This window comes from Lathyrus oleraceus, chromosome 6 (assembly GCF_024323335.1).
Source record: "Lathyrus oleraceus cultivar Zhongwan6 chromosome 6, CAAS_Psat_ZW6_1.0, whole genome shotgun sequence".
NCBI lineage: Eukaryota > Viridiplantae > Streptophyta > Magnoliopsida > Fabales > Fabaceae > Lathyrus > Lathyrus oleraceus.
This window is the reverse complement of record NC_066584.1, coordinates 44,254,637-44,282,372: the sequence shown is the minus strand read 5'-3', so window position 1 is coordinate 44,282,372 and position 27,736 is coordinate 44,254,637. Positions and strand designations below refer to the sequence as shown.

The 27,736-nt window shown below is 31.7% G+C and overlaps 4 protein-coding genes across 10 annotated transcripts; 2 read left to right on the top strand and 2 right to left on the bottom strand.

The window, feature by feature from the left end:
• The first annotated feature begins 304 nt into the window (after nucleotides 1-304).
• LOC127091054 (ACT domain-containing protein ACR3) lies at nucleotides 305-6,863 on the top strand. Of its 7 annotated transcripts, XR_007791863.1 has the most exons (9): nucleotides 305-631; nucleotides 2,718-2,827; nucleotides 3,256-3,301; nucleotides 3,732-3,846; nucleotides 4,196-4,263; nucleotides 4,617-5,246; nucleotides 5,335-5,439; nucleotides 5,728-5,879; nucleotides 6,354-6,502. XR_007791863.1 is itself a non-coding variant. In XM_051029569.1 (8 exons), the coding sequence occupies exons 2-8, from the start codon at nucleotides 2,757-2,759 to the stop codon at nucleotides 6,675-6,677; spliced, it is 1,359 nt and encodes a 452-aa protein (XP_050885526.1). In that variant the 5' UTR covers nucleotides 308-631; nucleotides 2,718-2,756; the 3' UTR covers nucleotides 6,678-6,863. The 7 variants fall into 7 exon arrangements, 6 of the variants coding, with proteins under 6 accessions (XP_050885526.1, XP_050885531.1, XP_050885530.1 ...); XM_051029569.1 differs by lacking the exon at nucleotides 5,728-5,879 and having other exon boundaries at nucleotides 308-631; nucleotides 6,354-6,863; XM_051029572.1 differs by lacking the exons at nucleotides 305-631; nucleotides 5,728-5,879 and adding an exon at nucleotides 944-1,149 and having other exon boundaries at nucleotides 6,354-6,863.
• A 5,699-nt stretch (nucleotides 6,864-12,562) lies between these two features.
• On the top strand, nucleotides 12,563-14,267 carry LOC127091052 (F-box protein SKP2A). Its single transcript, XM_051029567.1, has 4 exons — nucleotides 12,563-12,872; nucleotides 12,969-13,317; nucleotides 13,424-13,565; nucleotides 13,668-14,267. Exons 1-4 carry the CDS (start codon nucleotides 12,715-12,717, stop codon nucleotides 14,030-14,032), a joined length of 1,014 nt encoding a protein of 337 aa, XP_050885524.1. The 5' UTR covers nucleotides 12,563-12,714; the 3' UTR covers nucleotides 14,033-14,267.
• Nucleotides 14,268-14,554: 287 nt separating this feature from the next.
• On the bottom strand, nucleotides 14,555-18,515 carry LOC127091051 (chaperone protein dnaJ 10). Its single transcript, XM_051029566.1, has 10 exons — nucleotides 18,143-18,515; nucleotides 18,018-18,077; nucleotides 17,802-17,884; nucleotides 17,430-17,574; nucleotides 16,657-16,786; nucleotides 16,246-16,404; nucleotides 15,950-16,125; nucleotides 15,415-15,495; nucleotides 15,085-15,219; nucleotides 14,555-14,927 (listed from the first exon to the last, which is right to left on the bottom strand). Exons 1-10 carry the CDS (start codon nucleotides 18,227-18,229, stop codon nucleotides 14,850-14,852), a joined length of 1,134 nt encoding a protein of 377 aa, XP_050885523.1. The 5' UTR covers nucleotides 18,230-18,515; the 3' UTR covers nucleotides 14,555-14,849.
• Nucleotides 18,516-19,004: 489 nt separating this feature from the next.
• LOC127091053 (ras-related protein RABC1) lies at nucleotides 19,005-23,473 on the bottom strand. The gene is made up of 6 exons (XM_051029568.1): nucleotides 23,077-23,473; nucleotides 21,659-21,727; nucleotides 20,938-21,003; nucleotides 19,848-19,969; nucleotides 19,616-19,744; nucleotides 19,005-19,350 (listed from the first exon to the last, which is right to left on the bottom strand). The coding sequence occupies exons 1-6, from the start codon at nucleotides 23,219-23,221 to the stop codon at nucleotides 19,237-19,239; spliced, it is 645 nt and encodes a 214-aa protein (XP_050885525.1). The 5' UTR covers nucleotides 23,222-23,473; the 3' UTR covers nucleotides 19,005-19,236.
• Between the last annotated feature and the right edge of the window lie 4,263 nt (nucleotides 23,474-27,736).

The window sequence follows — 27,736 nt, the reverse complement described above, 5'->3', positions numbered from 1 at the left end:
CTAGCTTAAAGCACTTCTTCCACCAATGCTCAATCATCTCCACTACTCACTACTGACTAGACATATGGTTCTAAATTCATGGTTTTCGTTTCGATTTCAAATTAAAAATTCACAAAACTACCAACACCGTTCATTTATTATGCCCTACCACATTAAACTATTATGCACTAGTACTTTTTTTCCCCTCTTATAATACTATTATTATGCACTACATAGCATACGTGGAAGTGTATCATTGGTTGATTGAATATATTCTATGCTCAACATCGATGCAATACCGACACTGACACATTAACAGAGTAACACAGACGCGATTATACGCAGTAATAGTGTGTAGGATGCCTTGTAGATGGTGACTATATATGAAATAGTGTAACAATATCTTGCAATAAATTGGAGAAAGATTCAAGAGCTTTTTTGAATGAGTTTGTTATTTTTTTGTTATGCTAGTAGTGCCAAGTCCCAAACACAAATGTCCCAATGTTTGTCATTCCAACGTGGATAGCATAATAGAAGCACAAAGGTTTCTTCAAAAGTGCTTCTCTGTCATAATTACTTGTCATCTCTCTCTATCTATAGATATTCCTCAAAATAACTGTGGAGGATGTGAAGAATTCGCGTTCAAAAACAGGTATGTGCTTCTTCTTTCTGTTTATGAATTGTTGAATTAATTGCTTAAGTTCTCTTATATCATATGAATTGATATGTTAGTTATGTCACATAATCGCTTATCAAGAAAATTATTGTAAATATATACTTAGCAAGTAACTATATGAATATTTACACATCTAGTAATATATTAATACTAATATGATACTAGAACTAATATTTATCTGAAATAACAATTCTAGTGTACGATCCACGCCTTCTTTTTAGCCGTTTGATGATGAGACTTACAGGACCTTATGGTAAGTCATCTACATCAGATTTTTACTTCTTTATTCTCCTCCCCGCACCGCCAAAAGCTACCACCATCTTCTTCATCATCGCTCTCGGCCGTTCTATTCTCCGACGGAGATGGATTCGACTGATTTCACCATTCGCGGTTGTTGCGTCTGGTATTTTTCGAAAACACCGTCTCGCAATGACTCTAGCCTGTGCCGACGGTGACGTTACCGTATGCATTAGCTCCGTCATCGCCGATGAAAGGTATCGTCAATGTAGGTCGCTTAATCTTTACGCGCGTGAAAGATTACTCAGAGGTTTGTTAGATTGGTAATAATCTTGTTGCATCTTGTATTACAGTTTTCCAATTTGATATATTATGTAGAAGCATTAACAGAGTATACAGTAAACTGAATTCATGAATTCATAGCAGATTTTAATTAGTTCTTCCATAATAATAGTACTATTTGAATATCAAGATCTACATCACAACCATCATCAACACTTAAAAGTCGCATATTTTTAAATATAAACTAATATAGCAATATAGTATACAGTTAGTATTGCTATATAATAATAGAGTTAGTTAGATTAGCTTGTTAGTTTACAACATAATCAGTTTCTGTTATAAGATACTTGCACAAAGTAGAAGTTCAGATGCGTTCGGAATCTTTTGTGACTTCAAAACTATGATAGAAGTTCAGTTTCGTACCTAATTCAGACATGTGACAACTAGGGGAATAGACGGTATTCAAAAACCAAGACTCAACCTTACTCTTCTTCTCACAGTAGGAGAATTCACTCATCACAAAATGCCTTATAGAATCCTGTGTGGTTGGCAGTCATGACTACTGAATATCAGCCCCTTCTTAAAACAACAGAGAGTCCTTTGTTCATCTCCCTTCTAAGGGCTATTATCAACAGCATGAATTGTTTTACATAAACCTTTTCCTCTGTTGTTAAACCACTTACTATGCGAACAATACTCACCATTCCTATTTCTAGGCAGTTTCTTTAATAGCATTCTTGAAGAAAAAATTTCTATGCAACAGCCCCCAGATTTTCAAGTACAAGATAAATCAATCATTTACCGGTTCCACAAAGCAATTTGTGGTCTCAAACAAGCTTCAAGAGCTTGGTTTGACTGTCTAAAGGCTTCACTCAAAGGGCTTGGTTCATATCCAGCAGGGGTGTTTCCTCTCTATTCACACTCACCACTTCAACCTACACTACTTAGACTATAGTGATGCTTGTCCGTGTAGATGAAATTATTTTCACTAATAACTTTCTACCTCACACTCAGTAGTCATTTACTAGGCTGAACACCCACTTTTCTCTCAAACAATTTGGAAACCTGGAATATTTTTCGGGTACAGGTTCAACACCTTAAAAAGGCAGCCTCATTCTCGCCCGACTAAGAACATCTGAGATCTCCTTGCTAAAGCCAACATGGCAGATGCTCTATCTCAATGCTCTATGATTTTGCCTAGCGCATCTTCAGGAAAACGCTACTAATAAATAATCTTTGAAGTGAGAACAACAATTTGGTTTCTGTTGTCTTTGTCACATAGTCACGGACATGATATAAATGACCTTTGGTCGTGGTTATATTCTCGTATGAAACCTTATTCCAGTCTATGTTAACAATTAAATCCTAGAAATATTCTATCAACCCAAAACTAATTGTTTCCTTCACTATGGGTTCCTGCTCTAGAAAATATTACTTTTTTGTTTCTTTTCCTCTATGAGCTTATTGTTGGAATTTGCACATTAGAATAAGAAAATAATACTTCTACTTCCCCTCTAACTAGACTTTGTTGCTTTTGATTAAGGGAATACTAAGCAATTTGTTGACAGGAGAAGGAAATTGAATGGCAAAAGTTTGTTGGCCATATTTTGATCCTGAGTATGAAAACTTCAGCAACAGAATCAACCCTCCAAGGTTCACTGTTAACTTCCTTTGAAATACATTACTTGTTTTCTTCTCCAATGATCTACAAACAGTTTTAAATCTATAAAATGCACTGGTTTTTTTAATAAATAACAAAATGACGATTTTTAGTATTAGCATTTATAGATATTTGTATATTATAATATTTTTCGGCGTCATTTGACTGATTTAACTTAATCTTAAAGGTCAAAAGGCAAAAGAACTGCACAGCATAAATTTAAAAGCTTCTTTTAGTTCATAATGACCAGTTCTTGTTTTGTCACAAAGAAAGAAACTAGTCCTTTGTTACAAGATAGATGCTATCAGTTCAATCCCTAGTTGTGTCATAGGTTAAACTCCTTGTGGATTTGAGGAATATGGTGGGAATTTTTAATATCCAGAAGTTGCTCGTTTTGGTGAACTCTGTTTCCACTTCGCAGGGTCTCTATGGACAATGATAGTTGCCATGATTGTACATTGATCAAGGTATAATTCCTCAAAATAATTGATTAATTCTAATATTTTTCATGGCCTCATTCTGAGTCTTAATTTGCCAGCTGAAGGAAACCTAGCCACTGTATTTAAACCTAACCTAACTTCTTTGAGTTAAACTTATTGGCCTTCAGTCAATTCTGATACGCCGTCTGGATTTCCTATGATTAGTTTACTTTTGCAGAAACTTATGTTTAGCAATATTTTCTTTACTAAAAATTAGTTGAAAATTTAAACTAAAAGCTTGTTGAGAAGATAGAACTCCTGTTAAAACCTCTTCCAGTGATTTCTAAATAATTTCTTCATTTCCTAGTAAATTAGGCTACATCAAGTGGCCATCATCATTAGATAATTTTACTTCCATGGTATTCACATGGAGATAAGTTGATGTAATATATAATGGATTCATTTTACGATAATGCAGATTGATAGTGTCAATAAACCTGGAATTCTGCTGGAAGTCGTGCAAATCCTAACAGACCTTGACTTCATAATCACCAAAGCTTACATATCTTCTGATGGTGGATGGTTTATGGATGGTACGTTTGCAATTGAATTCAAACTTGAACCGGAAATGCATTGACTGATACTTACATAGATGTGTCTTATTCATGCTTGTTGTCTATTTTATTATTTACTTAATTATACTCTTGGTAATTATTTATTGCATATGTAAATATTGGTTGCAATCAACATGATCTTCAATTTTTTTTTACTACATATGTGAATATGCCCATGATGTATTTATATGCTTCTTTTGTGGCAACTAAAATATCAAGGGTCATGGATCAGAACATTTGCACAAAATATGCACATTTGTGCTTAGACGTACCAGAACATATCATGTTAAAAGTTGTAGTTAATATGTTTAGTTAATGTAATAAACAGTATTTCATGTCACGGATCAGCAAGGAAAGAAGATAACAGACATCAAAATTATCGACTTCATTGAAAAGGTATGTATCTTCGATGTCCTCTATTTCTATCCGAGATGCTTTTAGTAAGATATGGCAATGCTTTTAGTAGCCTTTATCTTCAACTTAGAAAAGGAACCATGCAAGATTTGCTAATTCTTATTTTTGTTCTCTCAATAGCAAGGATGGGAGTGGAGACCAGATATGCATTATGCCTGTCCCGCTTTTTGAGTGTCTAATGCACTTCCTTGTTCTATTAAAATAACGAAAATAGAATGATACAAAAATGTTCTATTAAAATCAATAATTACATATAGCAGAATCATGTCCTTGTAGCAACTTAAGTATGTTACATACATCAAATACTAAGAACTTGTTTGTGAACACTTCAATAGGCTCTAGGACCAAAGGGCCGCAAGAGCACAGAAGGTGTGAAGAGTTGGTCAGGCAAACGAGTTGGTGTGCACCCCGTTGGTGATCATACAGCCATTGAGCTCATTGGTAAGGACCGGCCAGGTCTCTTGTCAGAGATCTCGGCTGTCCTTGCAAGCCTCCAATTCAATGTGATTGCAGCTGAAGTTTGGACTCATAACAGGCGAATAGCATGTGTTCTTTATGTCAATGACGCTACAAACCAAGCTATGGATAATGACTCAAAAAGATTGTCTACTATTGAGGAGCAGCTCAACCACATCCTGCGTGGATGTGAGGATGATGAGAAAGTGGCTCGGACCAGTTTCTCCATGGGTTTCACCTTCACCCACATGGACAGAAGGCTCCACCAAATGCTGTTTGCTGATAGGGATTATGAGAGTGCCGGAGTAACCACAACAAATGTTGATTGTCCTCCTTCTTTCAGGCCAAATATCAGAATAGAACGCATTGAGGAAAAAGGCTACTCAGTCGTTAGTGTCAAATGCAAAGATCGGGCAAAATTAATGTTTGACATTGTCTGCACTCTCACTGACATGGAATATGTTGTTTTTCATGCCTCAATCTCATCTGAAGGCCCTTATGCATCACAGGTATGAAATGTAACAGTAACACACACATCAAATTAATTAATAATTGACAAATTTGAAGTGGACTAAGTTGTTGATGCTGCATTTTTAGGAGTATTTCATCAGGCACATGGATGGGTGCACACTTGACACTGAAGGGGAGAAAGAAAGGGTTGTCAAATGCATTGAAGCTGCTATTCAAAGAAGAGTAAGCGAGGTAATGTAACATATCGTTTAAATTTTTTTTTTTAAGTATATGCTAGCTACATTAATCCTTAGTAAAAAACAACTCAAGGACAAACTCCTGCTTCTCAGCTCTTATTAGTAAGTCTTTCCTGCCCTATTAACAAACTTGGATATTTCTTTTGACATATACAATTCCCCATAGCTTCATATCTATGTGTTCTTCTAGCTGAAGTCAGCGATCTACTATTCTTTTCTGCATGTGATTCTTCAGCAGAAAGTCTTCTGAGTTTGACCAAATGAATACATTTTGAACCTGCAGCTATCTGCTTGTATTGTTGCGAATGGTACGGTATACATACACGGTGATAAGTTCCACTCAGATTGTATCTGACCATCGTATCCACCAATGAATCGGTGACGGTTGATGGTCTTTTGTCTTCACTAGAGCTTAAGAATCCTTATGCTCCACACGTAATATCATCCACATCTCTATAATCTCAACATAAACAAAAATGTTTAATATATTTTTAGTTCTTATAAACTCATGATTGTCTAGCTTTAGTCCTTTCAAAATTCTATTCATTTTTAATCTCTATTCAACAAAAACTGTGTGATTTTAATTATTTCTCAACAGGACTAAAAACACACAGTTTTTATATCTTACAAGAGTATAAATGGTAAAAGTTTTTTAAACTAAAGTTGAACAGTCGTGATTTTGAAGGGGCTATAACTAATTAATGGTGTTGAATGTGACAAATGCATGTCATAAATTCATAATCAGTCATATATAAGGTGAATCAGCTATCATGCATATTGTTATCATCTTCTAAGTTTGACATAAATTATTGTTCATACAACAAATGAATTAATAAATGAATGATGAAGAAAATAAGAGACAGAAGATGATAGTGTTATTACCATTGATCCTCTGGATGATGGACACAGGGTGTGAGCCTTGAGCTATGTGCAAAGGATAGAGTGGGCTTGCTGTCTGAAGTGACAAGGATTCTACGAGAGAACGGCTTAACAGTTTGTAGGGCAGGTGTATCAACCATCGGAGAGAAAGGACTAAATGTTTTCTACGTGAGAGATGCATATGGAAACCCTGTGGACATGAACATTATCGACGCACTGCGTAAAGAAATCGGCCAGACTGTAATGGTTAATGTGAAGAAGGTACCGGGCAACACGAAAGCGCCAGAAACGTCTCGAGGATGGGCTAGAGTAAGCTTCTTCTTTGGGAACTTGTTGGAAAGGTTCTTGAATTAATTAGAACGAGTTGAGAGAATCATGCACCTGATTCTGGTTGATGTGATTTGTAAATTACACAACACAATTGTATTTACAAGAATAAAGGTGTTGTGTGTCAAATTTGGACAGTGCTTAAACTTGGTCCTTTTGTTTCAAACCTAACAATACTTGTAAGATGTAACATGTGTTCCCTCTTCTCTATCACGTCCATCTCTCATGTATCATGTTTTAATTTCAGTTTTTAGTGTCTTTTTTTACATGAGAGATGTTGAAATTATTGGCTAAGATACTTTTCAGACTCATGTGATTTAGTGGAACAAATTAACAAATTAGTTCTGTTGAAGGCTTCGTTGTTTATTTGGTGATTGTTGATCAACAAATTACTAACAATGGAGAATTTGTTTCTTCCTAGTGTTTCGATTCGAATATCTTGCATTAAACTTGTATAAGGTATTTTACGTGGCAAAAAAATGTTGAAAATATTGGGATTTCAACCATTGAAATTAATGTTGAAAATATAACCGTATTAAATTTTAAAAGGAGGGATTTAAACTGGACTAAATTAAGTGAAAAATTCACCAGAGATAACCCATTTCCCATTTATTAAATGATTCTTACAATTTATTGTTTATGAATTAAGTTCAACAAATTTACTATTGAATTAAATCTTGATCTATTTTTGTTTGTTTTGGCTCATTGCGAATCCTATCCCCATGAATTTTTTATGGCAAAATAATAGATAGTATTAATTATATTAAAAATATAGGATTTGATTAAATAGGATAAATACAAATTATAGAATATTATAATAAAATGTACTAATTATGAACTGAGTATTTTTTAGAATTCGGATGATAGTTGTCTAGTTGTTGAGAGAATGAATATGAAGAATTACTATCTTTATCTTTATTATCGTATAAGTTTTTAGAGTATATTAATCGTTTAATGAACTAATACTTAAATAGATCAATGATTGAGGATAGAAATCTCTTATTGTTCTCAATTGAATGATCTAACTCATCATGATTTATTGAGACATAAAACTCAATCAAACAATTCATCAATAATTAATATTTAATAATAATTGATCATAATATAAAAATTTAATTGATATGCACGGACAGTGTAAAGATTTTTTATATTGTCAATCATTTGAAAAGTAATACAAACGGATGGTTGTGACGCATTGATAGTGTAAAACTTTTTACACATAACAATTAATCTCATAATATAATTAATCAACAAATTAATTATATCAATCCATATTTAATTAATTATTAATTAATCTAAAAAAATTGATAACCTATTAATAGAGTTTAATTGAAATACACTGACAGTGTAAAAGGATTTTACACCGTCAGTTAATCATAAACATCGGATATTAAAAGAAGTTTGACTTTTATTTTAAAAATCTATAAAGAAATACAAACGGATGATGGTGATGAGTCGACGGTGTAAAACTTTTTATACTGACAGTGTATAGTAATTAATCTCCTATTAATAACTATATGTTAAACTTCATTAATCAAATATATGAATGTCATTAATGATGGGTTTATAATAATAATTAAAAAAACAGTTTAGTAAAATAATAAATTGAAGACTAAGGGCCTGTTTGAAATGCATCTTAAAACCTCTTTTTTAGTTTTTGAAAATTTAAAATTTAAAAACTTGTTTGAATATAATGTTTTGCAAAAGTGTTTTTAAAAACTCTTTTTTATTTTCAGTTTTTAAAAGTAAAAAAGTGAAACAGTTTAATTGTGTTTTGCTTCTCACTTTTTAGTTTTTAGTATTATAAAACTTGAAGAAAAAACATAAAAAGTTTATAATTTTCATTAATAACATTAATGTGATTTTAAAAGATTAGATTATCAAACAAGTTTTTTCATTTTCATATTTTTAAAACAGTTTTTAAAAATTACTTTATCAAACAAATTTTTTGTTAATTTTCTTCTTAAAAATAATTTTTTAAAATAGATTTGAAAAACAAATTTTAAAAACTAAAATTGGAAAATGTTTCAAACAGGCCCTAAATACCTTTTGTCTTTTATCTATGTTCAAGGGTCCAATTTTATCACTTAACTTTTTAAAAATCAATTTAATTCTTTAATTTTTCAAACGATGTTATATACGTGCTTTCTTTTATTGGTTCCGTGAAGAAGTGGAATATGAGAAGGGTCATTTTATGATAAAGAAAAAAAAGGATGTTGGAAGTGTTAATAAAAACAAATGAGGAGCATCTGCATAATCTTTAAAAAGAAAAGTAAATTTTTTAGCACTTGAAGTGATTTTGAAGAATACTATGAAGTTGAAGAAAATTTGGAAGACATTGTATTTTGTTGTTTTAACTTATCGTTCAAATTATTTTAATGTTATCTTTATCAGATGAATTGAATCATGAATGTAATGTTATTTAGTACCAATTGAATGTAAAGTAATGTTACCTTTGTAGCAATTGAATGAAAAATTGAATGTGGAGAAGTTTATACTGGTTGAATTTTGATGGACTGTTTATACCAGTTTTTCATATTTGTACCAATTATGATACTAGTTATACAATATAAGTTTATACCTGTTAATTACACCGATTTTGCAGTTTAAGATTATCTCACCCTATGGTTATACCTGTTTATGTTTTGATGGTAGGTTTACACCAGCTAATAGTTTTACCAGTTAAGTACCAATTTTGTAGTAACTATATAGATAGATAGGTACTCCAAATCAAATTCAACCATATATATGGTTCGGTTTGGTTCTTAAAACCATTTTTATAAAATCAATTTATTTTTTAGAAATCGGTTTATAAGTGGATGGTTCGGTTTTAAACCGGTTTTTCAAAAAAAAAATAGTTAAAAAAAAACAGTTTTAAATCAATTTCTTTAAAATCAATTTTTTATTTTCTTAAAAAAATCAATTTTATAAAAAAAAATAGTTTTTAAAACTATATTTTAAAAAAATCAATTTTATATCAAAAATAATTTTATTTTCTTTTAACTAACTTTTTTATTTTCACTAATTATAAAACTATTTTATATAAAAAAAATATTTATTTAAAAAATTACTTTAAATTTAACTTTTATAATCACCACAAATAATATCTCGATTAAAAACAATCCCAAAGCATGATGTGTTACATAAAAACGGTCATAAAATAAAATAATTATGACTCATATCTCTATAAATCATAATTGTTCATAAAATAAATAATTCATCAAAAAAATTGTTCAAATTTCTAAAATCTCTCATAATTGTTTATAAACAAATTTTATGAGATTTTAAAATTTAAAAAACATAAACAAAAACAATTTTTTTAAGAAAAAAAATAACAAATATTCAGAAAAAAGAAAAAAATATATATATAAAAAAATTGAAAATAATAAAATTATATTCTGAAGAAAAAAAAATTTAAAAAATCTATTTTTTTACTGAAAAAATACAAAATATTTTTGATAAAAAATATCTTTTCTATTTAGAAAAAAATAATAATTTTATTTGAAAATAAAATATCAAATATAATTTTTTCGAAAAAAAAAATCCAAATATAATATTTTTGGTGAAAAGAAAAAAAAATCTGATTTTTATTTTTAAAATAATTTTTTATAAAATTTAAAAAAATTTAAAATATAAAATTGATTTATAATCTGATAAAACATGAAAACATACTAATATAAAAATTTAACGTATAATAAAATTTGGATACCAATACCAAAACCAAATTTTTATAATGGATAACGATTTATATTTGGATAACAAAATGGATACCCAAATTTTTATTTTAGCATTTGGTTTGGTTTTTTTAAAGTAGATCAATTTGGATACCAATTTGGTTATGGATAACCGATTTTTTTGCACACCCCTACTTATTAGAACCATAAAACATTGTTTGTACTAAACATTGAGATAAAAAACAAAACATAATTTTATTCATTAACATTCAAAAGAACACACATCATGTCCGTATAGATTCAAAAAGCACCTAGCTTGTTCATACACAGAATTTGCAACATAACATAACTTTGTTCATAAACATACAAAAGAACCTAGCTTGCTGCAAGACACTCATTCCTACCTCCAAGATTATCAATCAAAAGTTTCAAAAATTATGTCTAGTTATTCTTTGTCCCCCCTTAATTCATAGAAAATTCTATTAGTAACATATGATTATTAGGATCTTTACCAATGGATACCAATATTTGTCATCCACAAAAAAAAACCTTTAAAAAGCATCCATCAAGACCAATAACATTTCTAAAAAACTTGAAACTTCCATTGCATGTTGCATACCATATATACAACCTTCTAAAATGAGGTATTCTATCATAAATTCCTTCTTGCACTTGGACATTTAACTTTGACTATTGATCCTAGATTTGTTCTTAAAATAGTCTTAAATTCTAATCTAATCCCTAGGAATGAATCATCTATCATGTCTTTTGCTGCAAATCTTACCCTATTTACCTTTGCCTTTGTCTTATTAATAAATTTTATTATTTATTCAATAATTTGTATAAAGTGATATTTTAGTCATTTATAAATATCATTATATTTTAATTATCTTTTTTGACTAATCATCTTGATAAATCAGTGATGTTAAGATTAATTTGAATTATTTGTATATTCGCTGTGTTATGTAATTTTATACATATTTATTAAAATTAATAATTAACATTAAATATCAATATTATATTTTCTCTGTTATTATTTTAATATTAATGTTATTTGGATGCTTTAAGAAATAAAGTAAATATTTATAATAATAAAATATAATCAGATTAATGTGTTTTTGTTATTTGAATAATATGTAAAAAAAATTATATGAAAGAAATGAGTATATTAACATATTTTATTTATTTATTTAATAGTTGACTTTTCTTTTTATATGAATTGATAGATGAAATATTAGAGGATCCTGTACAATTTTTTCCTTAGTAGATATAAAATAATGTTATAATAAAAATTCAATAAAACAAATAAATATTATGATAAAAATTTAATATATAAAAGATATGAAGGATTAAAAGTTAAAATAATTAAAATAAATTTATTTTAAATTAATATATAATTCTATTTTTATATATTCTTTTTAATTATTTACTTGTATTTAAAAAAAATTGAGCTTATTTTTTTAATTAGAATGGATTCTGTAAGTTGATTGGATCGATCCTATTAATTATTTAAACATTACAAACATAATTTCATTCAAAGATTGTACTATACATATTTATTTTATTTTTGGAGTTGTTAGTAAAATTGTTTAATTGACATTCGTAGTTAATAAATATAAAGGATTAGTTAATCACACAATTTTATATTAATTTTAAGATTTAATTGAATTACAGTGATAGTGTAAAATGATTTTACACTGTCAGTTAATTATAATTGTTGGATGTTAAAATAAGTTTGACTTTTATTTTAAACATCTATAAAATAATACAAACGGGTGATGGTGATGAATCGATTGTGAAAAACTTTTTATCCTGATATCGTATAGTAATTAATCTCTTAATTTTATATAATATTATTTAATATAAAAATAAAAAAATTATATTTTTTAAAAATATATATATTATTATAATATTTTACTATTAATTGTATTGAGCGAAATATGAAGTTGATATATATTTTTAATATGGGAATATCTTTTCTGTTTTGTATCTGTCCAAATAAAACTATTTTAAACACACCATAATGAGTGCGAATATATACATTTTACCACTGATCAGATAATAACAACCTATTATTATATACATACACGTCTAAAATATCTTTACAATAGATTATTATGTGCGCAAATTAAAAAATATTATTTTTCAGTATTATCCTATGGCGGTAAATATTTGGAAACGTGTATGTTTTGTTCTGGAACTTGTTATGCCTTATCCATTTACCACGTATGACGTTATTTGTACTGTGTTTGTGGTGAGTAATAATTTGTGTTTTGTTTGTATATAAACAACGCTGAAACTGGAAATATTATAAAACAAAGTTGAGAACTGAAAGAAGCTTATGATAGTTACTAGTTGTGGCGGTAGTGGAAGAAGAAGAAGAAGTGAAGATGATCATGATGATTAGAGAATGGAAGGATATTCCAGTTGAACTTCTGATGCAGATTTTATCACTTTTAGATGATCAAACGGTTATTACAGCTTCTCATGTTTGCCATGGCTGGAGAGATTCCATTTCTTTTGGTCTCACCCACTTATCACTCTCATGGTATATACTATACTCTTCTTCTTCTTTGCTTTCTCTGTTAAAGCCATGATTTTGTTACTATTGTTTCATCCTCCTCACCTTTATATCAATTATTAGGTGTAGCAAGAACATGAATAACTTGGTTCTATCTCTAGCTCCTAAGTTTACAAAGTTGCAAACTCTAATCCTTCGACAAGACAAGCCTCAACTTGAGGACAATGCTGTTGAGGCTGTTTCAAAATTCTGTCCCGACCTGCAGGTTCTGGACCTCACCAAAAGTTTCAAGCTTACCGATCGTTCGCTGTATGCTATAGCTTTAGGTTGTTGTGATCTTAGAAAACTCAACATCAGTGGCTGTTCGGCTTTTAGTGACAAAGCTTTGGCTTATCTAGCTAGTTTATGCAGAAAGCTGAAAGTTTTGAATCTGTGTGGTTGTGTTAAAGCTGTATCAGATACTGCATTACAGGTATATTGGTTGTTAATTTCATGTAAGAATTAGGGTCTGTTTAGATTTACTTGATTAATTATTTTATGAAAAGAAGGGCTTAAGATGGTTATGATCTATGATCCAGGCAATTGGACATTACTGCAACGAGTTACAGTTTTTGAACCTTGGATGGTGTGAACAAATAAGTGATGTTGGAGTGATGAGTTTAGCATATGGATGCCCTGATCTTAGAACACTTGACTTATGTGGTTGTGTCCTTATAACAGGTATTTTGATCCTAATCGCAGCATTTTCTATATAGTACTATAGTTGCTAATTAGTTGTCTTGTTCTTAGTTTTGTCTTCATGTTGTTCCTTATTTGCTGCAGATGAAAGTGTAATAGCATTGGCAAATAGGTGTCCTCATCTGAGGTCACTTGGGCTGTACTACTGCAAAAACATAACAGACAGAGCAATGTATTCATTGGCACAGAGCAAAGTGAAAAACAAGATGTGGGGATCTGTGAATGGTGAGAATGATGAGGATGGTTTAAGGACTTTGAACATTAGTCAGTGTACATCACTCACCCCTTCAGCTGTTCAGGCTGTTTGTGACTCATTCCCTGCACTTCATACCTGTTCAGGAAGACATTCACTCATCATTAGTGGCTGTTTGAATCTCACGTCTGTGCATTGTGCTTGTTGCGCTCAGCCTCACCGGGCTATAAACGCTTTCCCTCACTCGGCTCATTGAACCAAATAGATGTTTATGTTGAGGTCTGTATATTATGTACAAAACCTTGAACTTGTCTTGCACGTTTCTTGTATTCTCTGAATTTCATGTGATGCTAAGTTTATAGGCCATTTTGGATGTAAATATCGGTTTATTCCAAGTTTGCCTATGAATTTACGGTACGACATTGTGGTATTATGGAATGATGTTAATATGATGTTAGATTTCTTTTAAATGAGAAAGGAACTTCTGGGAATTAATTTTGCAATGTTTTTTTCTAAAGTAATTTGAAGGAAAATGGAATCTGTGCTGGTAAAAGGAAACTATAATAAAGATGGCTATTTTACAAACAGCAAATTTATGAGTGATAGGAACTTTGTGTGGTCCCTCCACTTCTCAACACTCGACACTCAAACCTATAAACTCTTTAGAGTTAAAAAAAAAAACATAAATTCTGTGGGGCTCTTTTCATGACTTACCATGATGCACTCCTTGGACAGCAACAAAGAGTCATTGTCAGTGAAACAGTGAAAAGGTCCAAGATAGAGTCCCAATGAAAAATGTATTGATTTCAAATTCCTAGAGCCACTTGTAGTACATTCATACAGATAGATTTTCACTATGGTTACATAGTTTGTCATGTGCTGTGGTCAAATGCTTCAAGATTTGATTAAATGTTATGTATGGTATGCTCATGTAATTTGATGACATCGTAATTACAACAAACAACAAAATATTAATGGTTGGTACCATTGTCTTCACAAAACTAGGCTCAATTTCTTTCAGTAATATCATCCAACGAAATATTGACAAGTGCTGAATTTTGGTTTTCGGATTATTAGCTTTTGTAAACTATCTCTTCATCATCCACGTCAAATGCTGGATTACAAAGACATTTGAAGAGCCTACCAATACCCTGCAAAGCAGAAATATTTACATATTTGTGTAATCAAAGTTCCAACACCTATGAAAGCACCAACACACATATACAAATGATATTTTAAGAAAATGTAACCATAGGGCATGCGAATATGCAAAATCGCCGTCATTAGATCAACATAGTTTTATCGTACCTGATTGAAAAAGGGAGTTCGGTAGGTAAGTGCTCTATGAGATGATTCATCGTCTGATGAATCAGAACTGCTTCCTTCATCATCAGAATCAACAGTGTGTTTCTTCTTCAGTGTTTCTCCTTTTGCATTCTTTTCCTGAAGGAAGCACATCACGGTTATATCAGTTACTAGCCGAAAAAACAAATTCTTATCATTGTAAAATAGCTTTCTTCACTCTTTTGTGTGAGTTTGAATGGAGTATTTTGGAGAGAAAGAGAGTGAAGTAGTATACTGAAGATGAAAAGCAAGTGCCTTATTTTTTTGTTCAACACAGCAAGTTAAAATGTGCACCTGAAATATCTTCCCAAGAATTTTAAGAGCGATAGCTCGAACTCTAAGTTCCTCTTTCCGAACATTATTTTCCTTTAGCACCTGCAATAGCAAGTATATGAGTAAGAATTTTCTACCATTTTTCATTTCCTTTATTATGCTGGTTGATTATAAAAAAATTCTCGCAAAAGAAGTGATCGAAAGTCACAATCACTCGTATTCATCATTTCATCATATGGTAAGAATCTTATATTTTAGTAACAATGCCTCTCATGATATCTGGACAAAAGGAACTGAATACAATAACCTGTTCTCTGATCAATTACTAATATCATCTTACACAAACAGGAAAGCATACAGTTTATAACTCTATACAAGAGTTATACAGATTTACAGATTTACACTTTAGAAGAGAGAGAGTTAGCTTTACAAGTTGAAAAAAACATGTAACATAGTTAGAAGTATGTTGGTAAAAGATTAATTATGCAGTTAAAAATTTGAAAGGTGTTCTACAGAAGAGATGAGGAAAAATCTCTAACAAGCATTCAGAACTCACCATTTGACACACGTGTGCAAGGGTTACTTCTATGTCCACTACATTTAACTTCCACAGTGAATTCAACAAAGTATCCTTATTAAGACGAATATGGGAGTCAACATTTTCAGGGCGACCACCACCCGCTTTAAATTGGTTGCTGAGTTCTTCTTGAAGTTGGAGCAACTGAAAAGCACCTGAGTCACATGTGCACAATATGATAAAAAATTGTTTGGAATAACTAACTTTCAATAATTAGTAATTGACATTTAAGGGAAGGGGTTGTTAATACTTAACGGAGAATGGAGCTATTATACCTTTAGCAGCTGTTAACTGTGATTTCCAAAAGTGCCCTTTATTGCGAACCCATTCAGCCAGAAATGGCACTCCAAGATAAAGGGCCTTTTTCCCTAGTTCTTGAGCTGCTTGTCTTGAGTATATATAGCCAATAGTATGTAACATGTCAACTCCAAAAGCTGCAAAAAGAGACACAGGTAACTAGTTAGGGAATGTTGGGCATTATCAATCGCTGATTGTGGAAAACAGTGTTCTGTTCAAAGTCTACAATACTACATTGCTACACTATCACTATAACTGCAATTTAAACAACATTATTGACATTTAAGACTTCAGTGAGAGAAGTGTTAAGTCAAGCTTTGAAGTTCAACGTGGGCATTCAATATTTACAACTTCCTGTGACATGGGTTTAGCAGTTAGAATTCACTAACCTGCATGAGAAAGCCGTTTTGCTTCAGATTCAGCGCGCTGCAAAAAACCTTTTTGGTCACCGCGGACATATTGGCTAAGACAATCTTTCAAAAATCTTGCTAGCTTTTCTTCCCTTTCTTTCTGGACAGCCTATATCGAAGCACAGCACAATTTAAAATTCATAAAATAGATTCCAGGGGAAGAATACATGTATTATACATGTGTGTGTACTTATGTATTATTATTCAAGGAAAGATTGGGAAAAGACCAGAATGAGACGTTGACATTACATTTGCTTTAAATTCTTAGGAAGAAAAAATAATCACATTATAAGAGTGGAAAAATATAAAAATCTTTTTTCTACATCAAAGAAAATACTAGCATGGAAGATTTAGCACCGGCTTCTAAGTGGTTTGATGGTTTTATGCATGCATCATTACCTTTCCGTACTCGGTTCGAAATCAGGCATTGTGAGACAGGGAAAAGAATCGAAACTGTAAAATTCAGCAATAATAGCTTAACTAAACTTTACTATAAAATTAAACTTAAAAAATCCCCTTACCCCAGCATTCTACCTCGTGCCTAAGAGCCTCTCCTAATGACACTGTTGTGTCAACACACAATGTCTGGACTTAATTTTTGTGGGAGACTCACAGTAACCAAATATGAACAGCTTCTTTCATAATAATAGAAACTGTGGAGTTGAAGTTGTACTACTTACTTATTGTGTTCTAGAAACATATAGAAAGAACTTTGAAAATATAATGAAAAGTGAATTTGGGAACACACTTGCCTTTAGCTTTTCCTGCAAATCTTCACTTTCATCCGCTAGTTCAGAAGAAGCCATTGATGCAACAGCTAGATGCCCAACGTAGTCCTCAAACAATTCACTTCCAAAGAGCAGGGCAAAGACAGCCATTGGGTCAAGCATAGTTTCTCTGTCAAGGAACCCATATTAAAATTTGTGAAAACAAGCTAGATAATGATATACAAACCTGTTTTACACCGCGATGCTTATGAAGCATCAACACAGATACAAACACCAAACACGAATCTGACACCAGCATAAACATTTTCTAACTTTTAAAATAATGTAGTAATGGAATAACATGTCATTAATCCAAAGTTTCATCGCTATTGGCTACACAAACAATTGATGAGATACCTAGATATAGAATGCTTTCCATTTTGATCATACCCTTTCCTCTGCACTGGATCACTCAAAACCTGATATGCTTCGCCCAAAATCTACCAAGAACATAATTATAATTATATAAAACAAATTATTATATAAAAGTATTAAGTCAATAATATATATATTTCACATCCGCATAATTAAAAAATAAAAAATAAAAAATAATGAAATACATAGAGTTAGTACCTGGAACTTGTGTGCGGCATTAGGATCGTTTTGGTTTCTATCAGGATGAACTTGCTTTGCCTGTAACAAACAAGTAAGCAAAATTCATAATAGAAAAAGGAAAAACAAGAAAATAATGATGGAACCTTTTGATAATAAGCCTTGCGAATTTGATCATCGGAAGCAGAAGGAGAGACTCCGAGGATATCGTAATACTCTGTTTCCTTCACCATTATCGATGGAAGGTTGGGGAAGGAAGAGAGAGAAAGAAAGAAAAGAATGAGAAAGGGAAATGAACGAGTGAGTGAGTGACGAGTCACGAGGCTTTAGAGTTAGTTGTAAATGTGTGTATATTATGATTTCATGATCACGGGAAGTGCTTTTTCGCGGGAGATAACTGTTTTTTAAGTTCTTTCATCATCATATTCCTATTTTCATATTCATTTCTCTAAAAGCTGGAAAAAGAGACTCACTTTTGGAGCTGTCAGTGGGCCTTGGGTTCCATCCTTAGGTGAACTTTTGGACTGGTTGATGGGGTACTTTTTCTTGGTTCCTCTTTTTTTTGGGCTTTTTTGGAAATGGGGGTGTGCCGTGTTTATTTATAATTGCTTTTTATAGAATAAATTAAATAACTTCTTTATGTTTCCAGCTCAAAAAATAAATAAAGCTGTTGTGTTTATTTACTCACTTGAAAATGGAAAATACACAATTTATTCTGATTTAAGAAATATTTCCATTTCAAGTTATTGTGTTTATCTTTCTTTTCAATTTAGACCAGTTTGCATTAGAGACGATAATTCTAAAAAGAATTAGGAATTTGCTTTTAACAAATCCCTTGTGTTACGCAGCATCCTCATATTTCCCTTGCATGTAGAGCGGACGCTTATTTGGTAACATTTCAACTTAATGTTTAGAGATTATTATAAAGAAGCGGAGGTTTTCAGGAGGGCGTGTCCAAATATAAGCACCACTTTTGAGTAACAGCTACCATGTTGAAACATCAAGGTATAAACATAAATGTCTTCTTTATACCTTTATAAGAAAGCAGGAAATTCACAGCTGATCCAATAAAATGGAAGAGATAATTAAAAATAGGTAAATTCGGAAGATCCATCATGATATGCAGACTATAATAAAATTAATTTTTTTGGGTACATGTGATGAAATTCGATAGCGCTTGAAATTCACATCATTCGGCAGAGTGGGAAGGTAACAGCTGCTTAGGAACATGATAATCACATCACCATGAGCAACAGCTACTAGTTGATGCATCAGACTCTTGGGGTTTCTGCTTGAAGATGTTCTTTTTCACACCAGATGAGCCCTCGGCCAAGAGACTGGGTGTATCCAAAATCTGAAAAGGACAAAACGAATCCAAAATTAATTTCATTTTCTGAAGGTGCTAAGTTGTACTTAATGCAAACAAATAGAACCAAATGGGTGCTTGAAGTCCTTTTGTGACAGAAATATAAATAAAAAAAAATAGTATGCAATAATGTCCTTTTGTGACAGGAGAACCCCAAGATTGGATAAATGTCTTCAATACCAACTTTCAGCGAGCTTGAGTTTATTTATTCATTTTCTTGATTTTGAAGAGATGGGGAGAGTTGAGTGAGTACCTTCATTACAAGCTCCTCAAAACACTGCTCAACATTTACTCGAGTTTTTGCACTGCATTCAGTATAAAGGCATCCATATTGCCTTGCAAAGTCCACCGCTTCCTTTTTGGTAACAACCCTTTCACTTTCCTAAAGCATGATACGAACAAACTTCTTACTGAATCAGTAAATCAAAACTTAATACGCAGTCGTAGAGTAAAGCAGTACACATGCAAATTCATAAATGGTGTACCTTGTCAACTTTGTTCCCGACAAGCATCTTGATGCAATCTTGATTTGTTGAGTATAGGTCAATTTCTTTAGCCCATATGTCAGATAGATTTGTAAAGGTATCCCGCCGCGTTACATCGTATACTGTATTCATAACCCAGATTCACTGATAGGTTTATAATATAAACTGATAGATAAATATGGCTGCCACAGCTAAAGAATTAAAACATTCTCATCATACTGAGAGGTAAAAATTGAAGCAATACTGTCTTTGATTGAGCAAGTTCAATCTCAAGAAAGTATCGCAATCACATAAAATTTTAGTTTGAAATGTCTAAATAAAAGTTGCCAAATCCTCAATATCTTCTTGATCGTCACTTGTAATAACAATATCATTAACATACACCAAAAGATAAATGGATTACCTTATCATGAGCACTTCAAAATATAGAAAGGTGCACCTCACAACAAATTATGTCAAGTTGTTGGCTAAATTTACTACATTTTATAAATAAAGCTCATGAAAATTAAAGTTAGCATTTATTCTAATAGAAAGAAAATTCAAGATCTGTCATTTAGACTCTAGTGTGTTACCAAGCTATGAATGGTCTCATATTGTCATTGTATTGAAGTTAATAGTTTGGTCCTTCCTTTGAACTTCATAACATGTGTTTATAAGGACGGAAGTGCACCACAAATCTTGGTTCAATAGAATTCCACAACAATGATAACGAATATAACACTTTAAAAGGAAATGTACAGATATTCATACAAGAGGTAACCATATCGTGATCCCTGAATTTCTAAATTAAATCAATTAGCTCAGGCTATCTATGGTAGCTATGAAATATAAATAAGACAACAGGTTAATAACAGAAATGCTAACAATAATTACAATTAAAGTTTGCTTTCCATTTACCATAAAAAAATTATTTAAAAAAAAAGGGATAAAAATGAAATATAAATTGGTATGAACTATACACATAGCCATGTTGAATGATTTCCAGCTCAAAACGATAACAGAATTCAAACAAAACAGGAAAAACATACATCACAAGATAGCAAGCAGAAAGCATAGCTATGAAATGGAAGAAAAAAATCAAGGAGCATACCCATAATTATTCCTTGTGCACCTCTATAATATGAACCTGTAAGTGTTCTAAACCTTTCCTGTCCAGCTGCATGATATGAAAATACAAAATTATGCAACTAACTTATTACAGATATGGTTGGATAGATCTCTGCAAATTTATAGTCAAGTAAATTTGTAACAGAGAGAGGAGAATTTAGCATGCCAAAACAAGCTGCTCATCTCTATCTATAAAAAATGCTTTATACTTTATATTGCACATAGCAACTAAAGCATTGCGCTATACAATATGTTTTCGTAAATAGACACAGGAAACCTTCAATCTTCAGTTCAATTCAACAAAGTAGATTTGAAATATAAGTGTATAATAATATGATAATGACACTCTGCAAACTAAAATTTACTCAGTCTTTTAAGTTGAATATAAGGCCTATTTCAATTTTCTGATTTTAAACAATATTACATAGTTTGCTAAATTCTGTTGTTACATCACTGTCATTCTAAGATATGTTAATAACCAATAGTGAAAATTCAAAATTAAATTTTGAAGATTGAAATCGATATGGCATACATTGCAATTATAGCTCAAAACAGAACAGTTAAGTAAATGAGAACTTTATACTTCCACACTCAATATGCAGCACACAGGTTTGTGATGATAGAAAGAAGTTCCACACCTTAAATTCTATAGAATTAAAACTTTCCAAAATAAAACTAAATCAGCATGTCACATTAAACATTACCTGTGTCCCAAATAGCAAGTTTTAACTTTTTTCCACCAAGTGTAACATATTTAACTTTGAAGTCTACACCTGCATTATGTTCGAAAGAGTCAATGCAAATAAATGAGGAAAGATGTACTTTAACCTATAATTGGGTGGTAGGGATGATAAAACAGTATCATGAACCACAGATAAACCATCACATTTCATTTGATTTCTTACACCAATGAAAAGTTTTATCTATCAAGATCTTTCTAATGAAACATAACGTTCGTTCATATCTATATTAGCATTATAAGCTTATGAACTGTGTATAAGATGGATAATGATTCAACCACTATTCAGATTCCTTAAATTTCTCCCAACACCCACTATGAGAGAGAAGCTAACTTTTTGACAAAATGAGAGAGCTGAACTCAACTCAACATTCCAGATAGAAAATGAAATAGTAAACTAGTTAAAAACAAGGACATGAGCGACAACAAGGAAACACTAATGACACATGGTGGAATTTCACATCACTTTTTTCCACAATTTTTTCCTACATCCATGCCATGTCATCTTGCTAGTTTGATCAAATAACCAAATGAAACCTCCTGGTCAACCCTCAAAAGTTATTACACATCTCAAGGGTCTTTCCATGAAAAAGCACAAAAAGTCTTCACCTATGTTTGGTTCTAAGTTTAGATCTCCTAGAATAACATTTCGGTTAGTCAGATGTAATTTGGCCATAAATTTATCGGGGTTGGCTGCTAGCGCCTCAAATGTGATTTATGTTTAGATACATTAAAAAATCGTAAAAATGAGTTGAACAATAAATTTAAGTGTTAGAGTCACGTTTAGAGACAAGCTACCAAACATAACTTTAAGTTAATTAATTCTAGAGGCAAAATCAATTATAATAGATAACCCCCAAACATACCAAAATCACTTTTTTGCTAACCCACGGTAATTAGGATATTTGACCCCGGAAGACGCTCCAAGGTATGTCGTAGTTTAGGATCTTTAAGCCCGCAATGAGACTAGACTAATCCCCGAGTCGACAGGAGACATCTAGTTTTTTTAGTAGGGTCGGGCCTTCTCCTAAATGGGAGACTCCGGCAATTGAACCCGGTTTCTTTTCCAATGTGTCAGACATACACACACACAAAAGCAATTCTGATTCAAATAGGAATTGATAAAAATCACTTTACCTCTCTCAATTATCAACTTCAACAAAAAAAAAATCAGTTAAAATCAATTTTTGTTATCCAAATTTACAATACATATCACATCGACACTTACATGATAATTATCTACTTTGACACTCATAGAACACAACTACATTGAGAAAACACATAAATCTGATCCAAAGTTAAAACCAAAATGCATGAATAAAAGGAAAAAATGCATCATGAAAATGGAAATAAGGGTTTTGTTTGGAAATGAAGTAAACAAACCGATGGTGGGAGAAAGATCCTCGAAGTTATCAGAAGTGAATCTGAGAAGCAGCGTGCTTTTTCCAACTCCAGAATCACCAATCATGAGAAGCTTGAACAAGTAATCGAATTCAGTGTGAGTCGAGGAAGAGGAAGAAACATCCATTTGGAACGGTGCAAATAAGCACGGTTAGGTTTAAGCTATTTTGAGTGGTTGTTTTTTCTTTTCTTTTCCTTTCCTTCTGTTTGTTGGGAGAATCTAGACTTGTGTTGAATGAATTCAATGGAAGAAAAGTATATTTAGAAGGTTGCCGAAAGTCAAAGAAAGGTTCAAGGTTGATCTATGCTTTACTTCCTGCGGTGAACCGGTTGTTGTTTCGGCGCTCTAGAGAATATAAAAACCGGTTTGTTTGGTTTGGATTTAATTTGGGATCAAAACAAACCAAGTGTTAAATCAGATTTTTTTATTTATAATATTATATATTTTTATTTTAAAAAATATAAAAAGAATTTTAATAAAAAATTTAAATTAAAAATTAAAAATTATTTACCCATGAGTTTTGGTTGAGTATTCGATAATAAATTTAAAATTTTAATTTATTTTAAAATAAAATAATATTTAAATACCATTATTTTATTAAATGAAGTTATTGATACCCAACTAAATTCAAAGTTATCAGAGTATTCACCTTAAATAAATTGTAATAAAATATTATTTTAGATATTTTGTTGAAAAATCTTACTTATATGTTGAAAGATAATTGAGTTATCAATACTTCAATCATGATTAATTCATATAATATTTATAGTGAAGGAATGGATGTTCTGTAATTTTGATTAAATAAAGTGTGTAGTGTTATATTTTTAGGAGTTCTTAAATAAGGACGACAGAAGGGGTCTTGCCCTCCTAATAAGACAGGTGTTCAATGTCATTATCCATCCCCTAATTATGCAGACTAAGTCATACCTGCAAGGGCGATGAGACTTCCCCGCCGACCGTTGAGGAGATTAAAAACTGAAGGTCCGAAAGAGATGCCCTATAGAGACATCGACAAAGTTGTCATTTATTTATTTCTTTTAGTACTATTTGATTACTTTGTTGACAATTTTTAAAGACGAGTATTGCATCTCTACTGATTGTAAGGACAAGTTATTTTATGGATTGCACTATTTTCCCTTTTTGCTTTTGTATAGGGCAAAGATTTTTAATGAGGCACCTCGCTTTTGTTATTTTATAAAATCTGTATTTTTTCTTTGCAGGAAATTTAAAGGTTCGAAGAAAGATCACCCATAGAGGCGGTTAATTCATTGGATCCTTAAGCGGGATTCTTGTCACCCATAAAGGCAATCAATTTGTTGGATCCTCAAGCGGGATCCTTGTTACCCATAAAGGCAACTAAAATGTTGGATCCTTAAATGAGATCCTTGTCGCTCATATAGGCAATCAAAACGTTGGATCCTTAAGTGAGATCATTTTGTTGGATTAATTTATTATTAATTAGGTGTGACTCATGTAAACAATATTTGGCTTAAATAAAAGACACCTGAATGTGATGATTATTTTGGTAGATGGATAATTAAGTCAATGGGGTTTTATTTTGAAATTCAAAATACAAATCCCTCTTCTCTCTCTTCATGACTGTTGGGACATGACTCTTGGGGTGGAATATGACTGTTGGAATAAAGTATCTATAAAAGGACACATTTAGGCAACCAACACGGACTTTTCTCATTCCTTCTCATTTTCTCACAAATACACAAAAGTATCTTCATCATCAAAGATACAAATAAGGAAGAAGGAAGAGAGGAGAAAACAATTGCAAACAAGGATCAATAAATCAGACAAGAATCGACGCCATGGATCCGGGTACGCTTTTACGGTTTTATTTATAGAATCTAAAACACTGTGAAAATCATGATATCAAGATCCAAAACATAAAATTTTGCTAACAGTTGGTATCAGAGCATTGTTACCGGTATTATGATTTTTCGGTGTTGATTATCGATATGTATGTATGCTATGCATAAAATTGCTTTTGAAAATTTTCAAAGACGTTACGGTGATGGCACTGGAATTTATATACATGTTCTAGAATTTCCAATGCATGTGTTAATAGACAATCCAAAATATCCTATATATGCGTAGTATATTCATTTACGTAACTTCGTATATAAAGTCGTTTATTTTTAGTTATGTTACCTTTTCAAATTTTGTGTGTTCATATCCTGGTTTGATTGAGTTGCAACATTGCCATGCTAAATCTCATTTAAATGTTACTGTTTTAAAAATTGTGTATCGTTATTTTTTTTAATAGATATAATTCATTGTTTTGAAATTATTATATTAAAATTTGAAATCACCAAAGTGATCAAATTTATGAAAGTGTATAATTTTAATCCGATGATATACAAATAACATGTTTATGTTAAATAATAGTATTTATTATTATAAGATATATAGAGATCATCCAAAGATGAATCATGACTTATAATTAATAAAATTAAAGTTTTTATCATACTTGTTGCTTGTATATCCAAAGATAGACATGCATGTTCTTTTGAGTATGTTATTGAAATGTATGTAGATATCACCCAAAGGTGAATTTAGATACATGATTAAAGTTACAATTAGTTTGAATCCATGAAGTTTATTCAAAGCATTAACGCATGAGCACGTGTAAATGTTTGCAGTTGTTACTAATATGTTTGCCTTAGGCAACGCAATGACAAAGTTCAATGGGCTAAACTATGCTGATTGGTCTGAAAAGATTCAGTTTCAACTGGGTGTTATGAACTTGGATATGGCATTGATAATGGACGAGAAGCCCGCAGCCATTACGGAGGACAGTACGGAAGATGAAAAAGCTCTTCTTGAGGATTGGGAAAGAGATTCAGAATGGACAAATGCTTTGGAAGGACAGTTCCTATTCAGAAAGGGGACAAGTTTAGTCAAATGCAATGTCCCAAAAATGAATTAGAGCGAAAAGAAATGGAGTCTATTCCCTATGCATCAGTGGTTGGGAGCTTGATGTATGCCCAAACATGTACTCGACCGGATATTAGTTTTGCTGTTGGTATGTTAGGTCGATATCAAAGTAATTCTGGAATGGATCACTGGAAAGCTGCAAAGAAAGTTCTTAGGTACTTACAAGGAACCAAAGATTACATGCTCACATATAAAAGGTCAGATCACCTTGAAGGGGTTGGCTACTCAGATTCAGACTTTGCAGGATGTGTGGACTCAAGAAAATCCACATTTGGATATGTTTTCTTTTGGCTGGAGGAGCAATATCATGGAAGAGTGGAAAACAGTCCATCATTGCTACTTCTACTATGGAGGCAGAATTCGTGGCATGCTTTGAGACCACAATTCAATCATTATGGTTGCGGAACTTCACCTTAGGGCTTGGTATTGTCGACAGTATAACTAGGCCGCTAAGGATTTATTGTGATAATTCTGCAGCTGTGTTCTTCTCTAAGAATGATAAATATTCCAAAGGTGCTAAACACATGGAATTGAAATACTTATCAGTGAAAGAAGAAGTGCAGAAACAAAAGATGTCATTTGAATATATTGGAACAGATTTAATGATAGCGGATCCGTTAACTAAAGGTTTACCGTCCAAAACATTTATTGGTCATGTAGAAAGGATGGACATTATGTAAAAGTCCTTGTTAACATTGTATTATTTTTGGTATATATACAAGTATAGTTTAATGTTCATATTGTATGACAATTGTGAATTCAATTAAAGTTATATTTCTGTTAAGTTTTGACATCCATATTATATTATACATGTTATTGTAATATGTGATGACTAGGTGTCTTTGAAAAGACATGAGAGACACATTATTGTATCCCCTAAAGTTATTTGAATTGAATTGATTCATGATACATGGAAGGAATCAAGTTGATGAATAATTTGTGACCGCCATGATCCGATCATTCCAATTCATTAAAGATAATAACTTGGTGCTTTCAATGAATGATGCACAATTATGGTATAAGATTGAAACATCAAGATGTCACATGAGTCAAGTGGGAGACTGTTGGATTAATTTATTATTAATTAGGTGTGACTCATGTAAACAATATTTGGCTTAAATAAAAGACACCTGAATGTGATGATTATTTTGGTAGATGGATAATTAAGTCAATGGGGTTTTATTTTGAAATTCAAAATACAAATCCCTCTTCTCTCTCTTCATGACTGTTGGGACATGACTCTTGGGGTGGAATATGACTGTTGGAATAAAGTGTCTATAAAAGGACACATTTAGGCAACCAACACGGACTTTTCTCATTCCTTCTCATTTTCTCACAAATACACAAAAGTATCTTCATCATCAAAGATACAAATAAGGAAGAAGGAAGAGAGGAGAAAACAATTGCAAACAAGGATCAATAAATCAGACAAGAATCGACGTCATGGATCCGGGTACGCTTTTACGGTTTTATTTATAGAATCTAAAACACTGTGAAAATCATGATATCAAGATCCAAAACATAAAATTTTGCTAACAGTTGGTGTATATGGCCCAACCTGAAGGTTTTGTTACTGCAGGAAAAGAAAATTTAGTGTGTAAATTAAAGAAGTCAATATATGGATTAAAGCAGGCCCATAGAGGCAATCAAAACGTTGGATCCTTAAGTGAGATCATTTGTCGTTCATAAAAGCGA

What these genes read in the sequence shown, in the direction of transcription:
- LOC127091054 (XM_051029569.1), top strand. Translation starts at nt 2,757, where the DNA reads ATGGCAAAAGTTTGTTGGCCATATTTTGATCCTGAGTATGAAAACTTC. An exon ending in TGGTGGATGGTTTATGGATG is followed by an intron (nt 3,847 to 4,195) that starts GTACGTTTGCAA and finishes TGTAATAAACAG; the next exon opens with TATTTCATGTCACGGATCAG. An exon ending in AAGGCCCTTATGCATCACAG is followed by an intron (nt 5,247 to 5,334) that starts GTATGAAATGTA and finishes CTGCATTTTTAG; the next exon opens with GAGTATTTCATCAGGCACAT.
- LOC127091052 (XM_051029567.1), top strand. Translation starts at nt 12,715, where the DNA reads ATGATCATGATGATTAGAGAATGGAAGGATATTCCAGTTGAACTTCTG. An exon ending in ACCCACTTATCACTCTCATG is followed by an intron (nt 12,873 to 12,968) that starts GTATATACTATA and finishes ATCAATTATTAG; the next exon opens with GTGTAGCAAGAACATGAATA. An exon ending in TGGTTGTGTCCTTATAACAG is followed by an intron (nt 13,566 to 13,667) that starts GTATTTTGATCC and finishes TATTTGCTGCAG; the next exon opens with ATGAAAGTGTAATAGCATTG.
- LOC127091051 (XM_051029566.1), bottom strand. Translation starts at nt 18,229, where the DNA reads ATGGTGAAGGAAACAGAGTATTACGATATCCTCGGAGTCTCTCCTTCT. An exon ending in TTGCACACGTGTGTCAAATG is followed by an intron (nt 15,496 to 15,949) that starts GTGAGTTCTGAA and finishes TTGCTATTGCAG; the next exon opens with GTGCTAAAGGAAAATAATGT. An exon ending in TTCTTGGGAAGATATTTCAG is followed by an intron (nt 15,220 to 15,414) that starts GTGCACATTTTA and finishes TGCTTCCTTCAG; the next exon opens with GAAAAGAATGCAAAAGGAGA.
- LOC127091053 (XM_051029568.1), bottom strand. Translation starts at nt 23,221, where the DNA reads ATGGATGTTTCTTCCTCTTCCTCGACTCACACTGAATTCGATTACTTG. An exon ending in GGATCTTTCTCCCACCATCG is followed by an intron (nt 21,728 to 23,076) that starts GTTTGTTTACTT and finishes AACATAATGCAG; the next exon opens with GTGTAGACTTCAAAGTTAAA. An exon ending in TCGGGAACAAAGTTGACAAG is followed by an intron (nt 19,745 to 19,847) that starts GTACACCATTTA and finishes ATCATGCTTTAG; the next exon opens with GAAAGTGAAAGGGTTGTTAC.